This window comes from Callospermophilus lateralis, unplaced genomic scaffold, assembly GCF_048772815.1.
Source record: "Callospermophilus lateralis isolate mCalLat2 unplaced genomic scaffold, mCalLat2.hap1 Scaffold_52, whole genome shotgun sequence".
NCBI lineage: Eukaryota > Metazoa > Chordata > Mammalia > Rodentia > Sciuridae > Callospermophilus > Callospermophilus lateralis.
In genome coordinates, this window is record NW_027514454.1 from 6,359,919 (window position 1) to 6,374,128 (window position 14,210).

A 14,210-nucleotide genomic window follows, 5' to 3' on the forward strand; every position below is an offset into this window, starting at 1 on the left:
CATCATACCAGTATAGAAGAATGATATGCTGTTTTTAAGATGACAGGTTTTCTTTCTGTCTTGTCCTCTCTGCCATTGCACAAACTTAAACAGAATGAAAATGAAAACCAAAGGGAAATTGAAGAAGAGACATTGAAAGAAAAGGAAATGGACAGAAAACCTGAAGATGTACCTCCTGATAGTCTGTCCAGTGAAAGGTATACAAAATGTGTATTTTTTTCAATGCAAAGTCAATTAAAATGGTTGTTCAAATGTAATAAACTTTATTCATCCTTATTTTTATCTTGTACATGTGTATTTTCTTAAAAATACTATCTTGTGTATGAAACGTGTCATATATTTCTATGTGTGAAACATGTCCATATATGTGTAATATATAAAAGATTATCAATTTTTAGACATTAAATTACAAATTTTTAAATCTTTTTATGTAATAAAAATTTTAATTGGCTATTGAACATAAACTTGACTTTAAATATTTAGAATTGTTTTAACATCAAACATTTCTTGATTAATTTTATTCTTCTTAATGCTGTTTTGTAACCTAAAAAACTAAAAACAGTTCTACCTGTGAGCTTTATTTCTTTTTTCCTCCTTCAGTGTATGGGCATGGATTCAGTGTAAGCTATTCTCTAATTTGTTTATGTTGAGAAAAAAAATTACTGCATTTGTAAATATTCAACATTTAGTTTTTTTCATGCTTTCATGGCATAACAGGTGAGAACTTTTAATACATATCCTAGTTTTATAAAGTAATAAATTAATGGCCCAATGTTAACAAAACGTTCCTTACTTTCATTTTGTAGATGTTAATATTAAAATGTACAAAACTATACTATAATTATCCCACATTAATATTAAGCACAGTATCTAAAATTTATTTTGTTCAAATGGAAATAATTTTTTAAATTTTAATTAGAACTAATATCTACTAATTTTTTCCTCCTTTTCCAATTTCTATGACTGTCAACCCTTTTGTGTCCTCCTAACCTAGTTCCTCATCTTGCATGGAGGAATTTGGCCCCTAAGATTTTGGCTTCCCCATTGGATCATCAATATGGAACATAGTCAGTATGGAACTCAAATAAAAAAGACAGTGTATGAAAATTAGAGTTACCATGCCAATATAAAATAAACAACTTACTCATCTTTATTTCTTTTAACCATTATATCAGTTTTAATCACATTATCCAACTCCTGGGATTTAGGACTTGAACAAAACTTCTATAAATAAAAGTTAAGGAATTAAAACCCTTACTTCCCACTAACTAAATTATTTGGGGTTTTATGTTTAAACATTCTTGATTATGTAAGCAGAGAATTTGATCTAGGTACAAAAATAGAACTCTCTTTTTCACTTGACAAATACTAAAGGAAAACTTCTCCATTTATTACCTGATCTTAAAATAGGTCTGTCATGTGCATGTGAAACAGATACCCTTTCAACCAGATTGTTGGTTATGTGTCAAACAACATGTGAGGTTGAGAAAGAAGTCTCTTAGGCCAGGGGACCTTACTATGAAAGTTTCTTATTATATCTTACATGTATTAAATATAAAGCTTATAACCATAGTATCTCTGTTGAATTAAACTGTTGAGTGAGTTGTTTAGTTATTCATAAAATTAATCATATTATCTTTTGAATCACCATTTATGGAAGCACATTTTTTCACATGGTAAAATGTTCATGTTAAGCTAAAAAGAAAGCTTTCTAATCACATTGTCCAGTATGATCAGTTTTTGTTTTTAAAATGTATGTATTTTAGAGTGAAGCAGAGGAGGAAAAAAGTCTAGAAATATAGGCATTAACATGTTGATAGTGCTAAGATATTTTGAAGGCTGATTAACAATATTTTCTCATTTTAAAATTAGGATGTATTTCTTATCTCTATAAAGGCAAGCTATTATTTCTACTTAGTTGAAAATATGTTTTTTTCCTACTGGCTGAGTGCAATGTGTGTAACTAGAGATATTTTTGTCTTTGGAGCAGGTATAATAACAGCCTATGATATTTCCTGTGGTGTTGACTGAGTAGTTTCACTGATAGCCTTTTTTAAAGCAGGTCTTTGCCAGTTCTTGTAATTTAAACATCTAGTTTATCACCAAGAAATTATACAAATACTACCACTTTTTTTTCTAGTTGGATTCTTAATTATTAAAATATTGTTTTCTGACACATAAAAAGATAAACCTTACATGTATATAAACATGATCAGTATAACCAATGCAATAATGTAGACATTGGTATTACCACACTTTTTGAAACTCAAGTTTCATGTCTTCTTAAAGTTTTCTTCCAATTTATTACTATCTTAAAAAATATTATTATTTGATTTCTTTCAGGTCAATAAAATGCACCTTTAAAAATGTTATAAATTTGTGTTCTAAACAAATCACTTTAAAAAAATAAATTAAGAGTAAGAAGCACTTCATTGTAGGTGTTATTGTGTAATTTTAATAGAGCATATCTATATGATATTTTTCACCAAACACATATTTTGCATTGTATTTTTGGTGAGATAGTAGTAAAGGCTTTATACAGTAAAAAGATTAAATATTTTAATAAATAAATATTTTAAGATTAAATGTTTTATAAAGAGATTAAATATTTTAATAATTTTTTTTATCTGTATAGGTTTGCACTCCAGAAAACTAACAACAGACTTCTGAAGATCCTCTTAGAAGTTGTAAAGACTACCATTGTTGTTGAAGAAACTATTGGCCACCATGTTCTTGGGATTTTAGATAGATCTAGTAAAGGCCAGTCATCTGTCAGCCTTATTTGGAGATCAGAATCAGAGGCATCTGTAAAGTCAGGTATCCATGAGGAACACATAAGAGGTAATACTAGTTTCATATGCTTGTGAAATAATCATCTTCAAATCATCTTGCTGAGTTCAAGGCACTTTTTCTGTGTGTAGAATATATAGGAGAGAGAATATTCAAGTATTTTTCAACAAATGCACCTCCAAACACAAAGCCCCTCTGTTCAAAGCACTATATGTATTTTTGTATAGCATTTGCAAGTGAATGTTTTAGAGTTGCTATTATATACCTTGGTATGCCTACACAAACCAGAAGACTCTTTCATTTCTCCACTTATAAAGGAAAAGTTCCACATCACCACCCTGTAAATCAGGAAAGCTTAAAATAAAGAACTTGTAGGAATCCAGCACCAGTTTTCATTGAGATAGTTAGAAGAATGTGATAATAAGAAACCAAAGACTATCCTCTGTTAGGTCCTTTCTTACTTTTGGAAAAGTGGTTTGACAGTTTTTGTCCTGTTATGAGATGGCTTTTTTCCTAATTCTGTCATTTTCCTGTAACTGTGTGGTTTGGGCTCTTCTTTTAATTTCTTTTTTTTAAAATTTTTTTAAATTTTAATTTGTTATATATGACAGCAGAATGTTTCACTATTTATATTACACATATAGAACACAATTTTTTATATCTGTTATTGTACACTCTTATTTTAAATTTTTACCATCCCATTGCTGACCTCCACTCTGTCTTGTCTTCTCTGTTTCTTTTTCCTTGCTGGAGAAGATATCAGGAAATCAAAGAGGGGAAAGGTTAGTCAGGTGCTTCCAGAGAAATAGGCCCTGGATTCTTAAATTAGAAGGTCAAGCCTATAGTTCACTATCATTTCACATCCAACCACTTCTGCCCAGGTAGAAGAAAATATTCTGAAATGCCAGAGCTTTACAATTTTTGAAATACTCAAGTTTTTAAGCTTCAAGGGGAAAAATAGAAAGTATTCTAATTACAGAAGGTTTGCTTAAGTTCTAGTTAGCCAGCAGTACATTTTAACTATAGAGAAAAGATTGATTTGGAATTTAAAATAAATTTGAATTAAAGACACTTCAGGTGAGTTCAAAAATAATTTTCAATGTGATTTTTAGTAAAATACAAGATGAAATAATCCTGACTTTTAAACCCTTCCTTCCACATTTACTCTTTTCAAACTAGGTAGATATATTTTTCAAATTAACTTACTTTTGGTTAAGTTCTCAATGAAGACTATTATGTCTATATATGGATCTTGATGTATTAATAAGAATTAGGTAATGTTTGAAAATACCTAAAACTTATAAAAGTGACTACCAAAAAATTTTTAAGGTAATTAACTGGTTTCACTTAATCATCTAGGGAGGAATTTTGCTGTTCTGTTGGTAAGAACTGTACTAGATTGACTTCCATATTCAAAAGGAATGTTCTGTACATTGCAAACATATTTTTTTTTGCCTTTTTGTTAGCATTTCTCATAGATACTTCTTAAAATGGCTACTGAATATTCAGCAAACAACAGCAACTACTTAAGGAGCAGTATGCTGAGTTATAAAGACAAATTGGTAATTGAGATCAAGCAAACACAGAGGATAATGTTCATGTTCATTTTCTTGGAGAAAGCAAATCCTCTATCCACTGTCTATATCTATAGATAGTGTCTATTTTAACATATCTAGCAATAGTTTGTTAATTATAAGCAACCTTATCTGTTCAATTCTATAAACACTTATTCAGTAATTTCTGTATCGTCTATGTTTTATAGTAGTTCATAGTCTAGGAAACACTGAGATTACTGTTCAAGGGAAGATTAAATCATACTTAATATTTCACTTACAACCATTTTGTACATATATGAATGATTATGATTATTATTATTGATTTTTATTATTATTGATCTTTAAAAATGTTAACTGTTGAAATCAACTGTTGATTCAGAAAACATTAGAAGAAAAATTCAAAGTTAATAAATACATTGTGTAAAATATTGTGGCACAGATAATTTTGCTGGTCCATTTAATTAACTCAATGTTTTTTTTAATTAATTTTTATTGTTGGTTGTTCAAAACATTACATAGTTCTTGATATATCATATTTCACACTTTGATTCAAGTGGGATATGAACTCCCATTTTTACCCCGTATACAGATTGCAGAATCACATCAGTTGCACAACCATTGATTTATATATTGCCATTCTGGTGTCTGTTGTATTCTGCTGCCTTTCCTATCCTCTACTATCCCCCCTCCCCCCTCCCCTCCCCTCTTCTCTCTCTACTCCCTCTACTGTAATTCATTTCTCCCCCTTATATTTTTCCCCCTTTCCCCTCACTTCCTCTTGTGTGTAATTTTGTATACCCCTGAGGGTCTCCTTCCATTTACATGCAATTTCCCTTCTCTCTCCCTTTCCCTCCCACCTCTCATCCTTGTTTAATGTTAATCTTCTTCTCATGCTCTTCGTCTAATTAACTCAATCTTAATTTTTGTATTTACAAATCATTCTTTGGTTTGATTTGGTACCAAGAATTGAACCCAGAGACACTTAACCACTAATCTATAACTCAGTCCTTTTTATCTTAAGTTGTGTAGAGCCTGGTTTAAGTTGCTAAGGCTGCTCTTAAACTCCCCATACTTCTCCTGTCCAAGTTGCTGGTATTATAGGCATGTACCACCATGCATGACTATGTTACTTTTACTAATAAAATTAAGTATCATTGGGGTATACTTACCTAGTTGCATCTTTAAGGATATAGTGAATTAATAGAGTTTATGATTAAAAACATTTATTTTATGAAAATACTGGCTTTAAATATTGACAATATGCCCCATATGTAAGAAGTTCTTTTGACATTTCTTCACATTCTTAATGGAAGCATTTCTGTAAAAACTAAAATGCACCATTGAAAGGTTTGTGTTATTTACCATAAAAAAAAATTAAAGCTTAATCTGATTGTGAATCAACTTTTTTTTTTTTTTTTTAAGTATCACTTGTGATGTAGTTTCAGCCTTCAAGCATGAACATTTTTAGGCTTTAAACATGTATGAACTTGTTAACACTTGAAAATAATAAATGATTGTGCTAACCTAGGACCTCACTCAGGCCAGGCAAGCACAAGCACTCTACTACTGAGCTACAACTCCAGCCCTGAAAAATACATAAAGCTGATTGACATCTTTATCTTTTCTAGGTGCTTTATTGCCTATTGTTGTTGTTGTTGTTGTTGTTACCATTCCAAAAAGAACTAACACTCAGTGATCATTTATAAATGGCTTTGTTTCACCTTGTGCTTGTGTTTTAGATTTATTCCCATGTGTACACAGAATCTTCAGTCTTTTTCTCACCATTGATTGCTTCTCTGTACCACAAAATGTCATATTGTACCATAAAATTTTATTTTATATTCATAAAAATAACTATTTGTTTATTTTAACTTACACACACACATACTACAAGGTAAACTTCAGTATACTTCATAAGAGAATAAGCAAGAAGAGACTGGGCTGGGGATATAGCTCAGTGCTTGCCTAGCACCTGTGAGGCTCTGGGTTCAATCCTCAGCACTGCATAAAAAATTTATATATAAAATGAAGGTATAAAAATTAAAAAGAATAGACTAACTCTTGCTTTAACTGCCTTTAGTTTCTGTTCTTATAGTAACAACACTTCTTTCTGAGAAGAACAGTGACTTTTCAGTCATTAAATTCATAGCATAATCCTTGACTATTTGTCTTTCTAGGCAAATAACTTCACTAAAGTCTTTTCCTTTTTGAAATGTTCTCTTCTAGAACATCCCTTTCCTGTCTACCTCATATTTCTTATATGGCTTCTTTTGTTAGCTTATGATATACAGAGGCTCCAACTTTGTTTCCTCCTTTCACTAAATATCACTCCTAAAACAGATGTAACCACTTTCAGTGCTTAAACTCTTACCTTTTTACAGATGACCCCTAATTCTGCAGACCCAAATTTCTAACAGTTTATGTATCTCCACATATTCCATTAATACTCCTCTGTTCAGTTGCAAAGCTTATCATCTGCCTATGTCAACCAGATTTTCTTATGTAAGATGTAACAATAATGTTGATAGTATGGTAACAGTGTCTGTAGTTAAATTAGCACTGCTCATCATCCTAATTTCTTCCCAGTATACTTTTTACAAAAATACCAAGCTACAAAATTATCTGTTTCTTTTAATCTGTAGCCAGAGCAGGTAATGTTCAAATATGTAATGCTTAAAAGTCAGGTTATTCTAAACAAATTAGGAGCACTTATTCTATTCTTCCATATCCCACTGCAGGATAGAGGTTTTTTTTTTGTTTTGTTTTGTTTTGTTTTTTTTTTACCTTATGTATATATGTGTGTTGTTTCATTATACTGTAAAGTCCTTCACAATAGGAACCAGATTTTGTCTCCTTAGTGTCCCCATTTCTTAGCAAACTCTATATGCTTGTCATTTGATAAATTTCTATTAAAAGTTATCTTAAAAAGTTTTTATCAGGTTGGGAGTATAGCTCAACAATACAGCACATGCTTATTATGTGCAAGACCCTGGATTTTATCCCCAGTATCCCCCCCCCAAAAAAAACCCCAAATTTTTATTAAAGAAAAATTGCTAAATAACCCAAATCTTAAATTCTGCAATTTTACAATGCTGTTATTAAAACACATGTACTTTGAAAAATGATTTCAATTTGACTTGATTTTAAAAATTTAAAGTGAAATTATTGTTATTAATGTATGCCTTTAACATTTTGTTATTCTAGTTATAGACAGATCCATACCCTCCTATTCTGGAAGTGATATGCCAAGAACTGATAATAGCATGTGTTCAAAAGTAACTGAGGAAGGAACAGAATTATTGCAGCACCTTATAAGGATTGGTTTTCCTGGAACTGAAATAGATCCTGAAAATGAAGAATTAATGCTGAATATTAGTTCTCGACTACAAGCAGCAGTTGAAAAAATGCTGGAAGATCTAAGTGAAACTAGTAGTCAGGTAAACTCCTTTATCATTACTACCTTCTGAATATTGCATAAGGCATAAATGAGTAAATATTTCTCTCTACTGTCCCACAGAAATTTATTTAGGCTTCTCTTTAATAATTGGCTGTATTTGTGATAACCAATATTAGTTTTAGTAGTCCTGTTTTTGGTGGTGAAGGTAATGTAATGATGAGCTCTTCCAGTTCAAAAACTCATTGATGTTTTAATATCCAGATTTTCTAGATTGTTACACATTACTTTTTTCTATATCAAAAGAGATTTTAACTTCACTATTGTGTGAAATGTTCCATTAAAATGTTATTTAATACTATAAGGAATCTCTAAAACTATATGTTGTAGTGGAAATGTCTAAAACTATATGTTGTAGTATGTCATAACATACCATTATTGTATTACATATCAAACTTGCAATTCCTTCACTTGATTTTTACATTCTTTTTATAAATATGAGTAGATTAATTTACCATACAAGTTATTTCTTGGTAGGAAATTAGTTTGAGCAGTTTTTCCTTTAAAATATTGTTCTTTACAGGCTGGGGATGTGGCTCAAGTGGTAGCGTGCTCCCCTGGCATGCGTGCAGCCCGGATTCGATCCTTAGCACCACATACAAAGATGTTGTGTCTGACGAAAACTAAAAAATAAATATTAAAATTCTCAAAAAAAAATATTGTTCTTTAAATATTAAGTTTGAGAAGTTGAAAGAATGTCTTTGAGCTCTTGTTCTGATGACTGGCTTTTCTTTGGTACTTTTTTCTCTAATTATTTAATATGGCATGTTTCTGCAATAACAGTGACTATTAGATATAGTAACTATGACAAATATATATTTTGCATTTTAATACCTGATTCAATTCTATTAGGGTTAAATTATTGACTTAAGCTGTTTCTTCAATTGTTGACATTTAAACTGATTCATTTATTCCCTATTAGTTGGTTAACTTCTCATATCAATCTACCGTCCCACCCCCTGATACTTTTAATATGCTTCTGGGATTCAATGAGGAAGGAATTATCAATATAACATACATTTCTGTTGAAATATTTGTTCTTTGAATGGTCTTCATATATGACACCCAGTATTTTCTCCAGGTATTCTTTTCTGTTTGGAAACAAACTAAACCTTTTTTTTTTCTGTGTTAGAATATGAATTATACCTTGAAAAGACTCTTGAGATACCACATATTGTAAAGGGAATTCACTAACTGGTCAGGGAAATTCATCATAATGTATTTCCTGTTATATGGCTCAGTGGTAGAGCACTTGCCCAGTATATGCAAGGCCCTAAGTTCTATCCCCAGCACTGGGGGAAAGGATGGGGAATAAATAGTTAGATAAATATATCTTCTGGTTTGCACCTTGATTGGCCAAACTAAAGCAAACATATGCCTTATGTAGTTCCCAAAAATTCTTTTTTGTTTTCATAGATTAATTCTGAGGCCTGTAGTTAAATAGCAGATGAAATTTCTAACCTTGAGCAATTCTTGTTTCTCTAGAGCTTTCTTTTATAGCATGTACAGAATGATTAAAGCTTCTATTTCAGTAACTCAAAAATTTACTTGAGCATCACAGAGAACCAAAGACATAATATTCTAGAAGGCTCAAATGCTTGTTATTTGCCAAGAGTAGGAAAAATGATTTATTTTTTTTAAAAAAATCAGTGGTGGGCCTATATTCAAAGTTCTGAAGAGTTATTTTATTTTTCATTATCAACATCCTAAGTGCTTGTAAGGAAATGCAATGGTACCCGTAAAATTCAGCTTCATTTGTATTATTAAGACAGTAGAGACCGGATCAGGAAGCCGCGACAGCCGCCCAGCCAGACCAGAGCAGGAAGCCGCGACAGCCGCCCAGCCAGACCAGAGCAGGAAGCCGCGACAGCGCCAGCCAGACGGGAGCAGGAAGGGACCAGCCGCTCAGCCAGACCGGAGGAGGAAGTCCGGTCCCGCCCCGAGCGCTAGTCTCCAGGAAGCCCATCAACCCTTAAAACCCATCAAAGTGGGTGTGGCTACCAGCACAGTTGCGGCTGATCCAGGTACCCGGTTTCCAACTCCCCCACCCTTAGCTGCGATAACTCAAAATATTTCCCACAAGCTTTTGGGGATTGTAGCTATCAACACAAAACAACAACTGTAGAGGCACCTGGTTTCTACCTCAGAGACTAGAGTAGGGAAAATACAGGTGGAAGCTCATTTCCCTTCACACTGGCTATACCCACCACCCTGAATACAGAGGCTCAAACTAGGAATAGACAACGCCACCTCCTGGAAGCAAGGAAAACAGTGTTCTGAGAGACTTTTTTTTCCCTCTCTTTCTCTTTTCTTCTCTCTCTTCCACAACTTCAGCATATGTGAAACCAAGAACTGAGCATGAACAACTGAATTACCAAAGTAATATAATATAGAGGAATTGCATATACCCCACCTTCCCCCCATTTTTTTCTGTATTTCTATCTTACTTCCCTTTCCCTTCTCTTATTTCTCTTTTCTTCCTTGTTATTTCTTTTCTTTTCTCTTTTTTTAATTCATATTCTCTCTATACCACTTTCAATCTCCTAACGTTTGCTACTATACATAGGGTAACTATCTAAATAAGAGGTTGAGTCTATACATTCTTCCATAAATTACCAGTCGAGTGGTTAGAGTTCTCCAAAGGTGCTAAGATAGTTTAACCTCATTCCCTCACTCCTTTCTCTTTAAGTATAACATCCTTCGTCTGAAATTAAGTTTCCTATATGCCACCAGATATGGTACGCCTTTTATGAAACTAAGGAATATATTCTTAAGTAATAATTAAGACATTAATTTTACACTCTTGGATCAGAGAATTTTATAGTCACCTTTCCTTTAGCCCAAAGTTGAGCAGACTATTTAAACTCAAACATTGACATTGTAAATGTTGTGTTGAAATGTGAAATTCCATAGTTATCATTAAAAAAATACACATTTTTACCAAGATTTACTACATTTTTATTCTTTTATAATTAGCCTAAGTCCTGCATTCTCTCTCTTTTAGAATGCTTATCCATAAACCACTTCTAGAGTATGCGGGTCCACTGAGTCAGCTAAGTCAGTACTTAAAGCTTGAATGCATATGAATCTTAATTATCCCTTTTATTCTATGAAAGATGTATACAATAGATAATTCTGTATTAAATTCTTCTTTTTGTTTTGTTTATGCTTATTTCAGGCATATTAGTGTTTATATTCTATGATTTGTACTTTTTCTACCAGGAAAACAACTGGTAATACTTTTTCTTTCTTTTTTTAATAACCTTATTTTATTTATCTATTTATTTTTTAATGTGGTGCTGAGGATGGAACCCAGTGCATCACACACGCTAGGCAAGTGTTCTACCCCTGAGCTACAATTGCAGCCCAACTTTTTTTTTTTAAAATATTTATTTATTTATTTTTAGTTTTTGGCAGACACAACATCTTTTTTTGTATGTGGTGCTGAGGATCAAACCCGGGCTGCACACATGCCAGGCGAGCATGCTACCACTTAAGCCACATCCCCAGCCCCTACTTTTTCTTTCTTGAAAATAAATTTTAAGTATTTAAATTTTGTGGAAGAACCCAAATAAGTAATGTGTCATACCAAAAATATTTTTGCATCTTTGTGATTCCATGGTCATCAGTTCTTTCTTTTCAAACAAACTTAACCTGTGACTAAAGAGAGATAATAGGTTTAATAAATATTGTTTCTTCAATTACTATTGTTTTTATTATTGTTCAATTTCAGGAGCAAGCCATTGACAGAGAACATGAGAGAGATGTGTTCCAACAAGAAATACAGAAGTTAGAACAACAACTTAAGTTTGTGCCTCGAATCCAGCCTGTTGGTGAACATCAAACTAGAGAGGTAAGAACTTTATTGGTATTGCCTATTTGTATCTTGAGTGTGAAGTAAGAGTTACATTATGAAAAACTTAAAAGTGAATAAGGTGCAAATCTTAAAAATCAGTACATTGAATGTTACTTAAATGTGAGGAGGTCATAAACCCTAAAAAATGTTTGTATTGGACTAGGAGTTATAGTTCATGTGTAGAACACTTGCCTAGTGTACCTGAAGCCCTGGATTTGGATTTGATGCCAGCACCATAAAAAAACAAAACATAAAAATGTTGTACTGAAATTTGGAATTATTTCCATCTTTATACATTTTCTAGTATTAAATAAACTTCTCTGCCTAATTCTCTACTCCCATCCCAACAAAACTGATAATTCTCTGTAGTCACTCTTTACTAATTATTTCCCTTTCTCTTCACTTTTACAGTCCACTACAATGAAGTTTCCAACATCTTTTTCTTGGAATTTTATACCCCTTAGTATATTTAAACTGTTCGTATGAAGGTTACCCAAAGCCTCTTGGCTGTATCTAGTAATCACCTCTCTGTCTTCAATACTACTCAACCATTTGGAGACACTCATTACAGTCTTCTATAAGTATCTCCTTCTCTTGACTGCTGTGACACACCTACTGTAGAGTATGGTTTCTCTCCTCCAGTGTTTATTTGTCTTCTGCCTACCCAAAATAAATGAGGGGTGCCTCATGACTTAGTCAGTCTTAGAGTCCTCATTCTTCCGTTTTTACATTTTCTTCCCAGTCATCTGTAAATTGCCCCACAGTTGTTCCTTTATTCCTAACATCTCTGTTGAACTCTGTACTTGAATTTTCAACTGCCTACACTGTCTCCATGTAGATGTCTCATTTTTAACATATCCAGGAATCATATTCTTGGTTCCTGATTAGCCTTTATCAAAAAGGCAAAAATAAAATTATCCCTTCTTCATCTCAGTAAATGTTGTCTTCTAAATCATCTTCTTTGCTAAATTCTAGAATTCTTCCTCAGTCCCACTCCTTCTCAGCCCTGATCCCAAACCACTAATGGATCAGATTTACACTACATCTTTTTATTCTTTTCACCTTTATTCATTTCCCTGTGTCTTAGTTGCCTATATGTGTGAGGTAGCCTCCTGACCAGTCTCCCTGCTTCTACTCTGTCACTCCCACTGTCCATTTTCCTCATACAGAAAACTCTACATTTATTAAACAAATGCTACATGGGAAATATTATACATATTTATATGTATATCACTTATATATATTTCTAAAGATGGCTTGTCCTGGTTATAAAGAGATTGTGCTTGAGATAATGCAATTCCAGTGTGGATCATGGCTATGCTATGTAGTAGATGTCTGACAGTAACTACGCTACTTAACCATTCAAATCTATTTATTCATTTCTAAAATAAAGACAGTAATAGCTCCCACTGCATAGCAGTATTAGTGTGGCCCTTAGTTAACACTTAAATTCAACTACTATTATTTCTGAAAATAATTTTATTGCTGAAAATTATCTACAATTTCTAAGAAGTTTACTTGATTCATTTCTCTAAAAAGTACCTCAATGAAATATAAAATGCCAATAAGTTCATTGTAATGAAATGTTAAATCTGCTAGAGTACCAGAGAAGTCATCATTCCCCTTGTTTGTAGTCATTGCCCTTATTTCTAACAAATGTCTTTTTAGATTTTGAAAAACAGTTACTTATTCATTGAAACTCAAAAGATAATTCAAGATCTAGAACTTTGACTGCCATTTTCTACTATATAATTTTTTAAAAAATATTTGAAAGTTGACCTATCTCGTTCATGAAACTTTAAGATATGTTTGAATTTCCTCAGGAGCATTGTGACCCATTTGTTCTCTGCTTACCCTGCCAGAACTAATCCCAGCTTCTGATTTTCTGAAGACCCAAAAATTCCAACTGTGAATACATATTATAATATGCCATTTCTTTGTACCTGTTTTATAGCCTTTTCTCATGAACTTAATCCAAAACTGAGTCAACCTATTATTCTCAGTAGCTTTATTACTGTTAAAATTTAATCCTATAATTATAATTAAGCTTGCATTTTTTTAATGTTCTGAATAATGATTGTCATTTTGTATAATTGCTTCCAAGTGTCTCACTGAATAAAGGTAGTATTCTTTTATTTCTTACCATCACTTATCTTTTTAGGAACCTCCTCTACCTCTTGATCAGAACTAATTTCATAAATTATCTTATTAATCCTTCCTGTATTCTTCTATCACAGAGCCATTGAATTGAAGGCACTTGCATATCAGTCTTCAGGGATAAGTTCTGGGATGTGTCATCATTTATTTTGGATGCAGGAGAACTATTAAGACACTAAATGTACAGCTCTCTCTTTCCACCCATCCTCATCTCTATTCTGGGATGGTGCAATGTATAGGTTGAAAGTGCTTTGTAAATAACTATTATCAAAAGGTGATTCATGAAAGATTTTTTTTCAGGTTATCTTACTTCACATTCTGAGACCAAGTCAGTAAGTACTCTACAAAATTTGCCATCTTTAAGGTCATAGGTCTTAGTACAATTATATCATTACTA

General features: G+C 32.4%; 1 protein-coding gene across 1 annotated transcript in view; it reads left to right on the plus strand.

The window, feature by feature from the left end:
- Positions 1–14,210, plus strand: part of LOC143390223 (A-kinase anchor protein 9-like) — a 79,204-nt gene that overhangs the window by 50,547 nt on the left and 14,447 nt on the right. Inside the window, 4 exon segments of the mRNA XM_077108332.1 lie at positions 94–197; positions 2,636–2,841; positions 7,551–7,783; positions 11,534–11,653. Coding sequence (XP_076964447.1) covers positions 94–197; positions 2,636–2,841; positions 7,551–7,783; positions 11,534–11,653 — 663 coding nt within the window.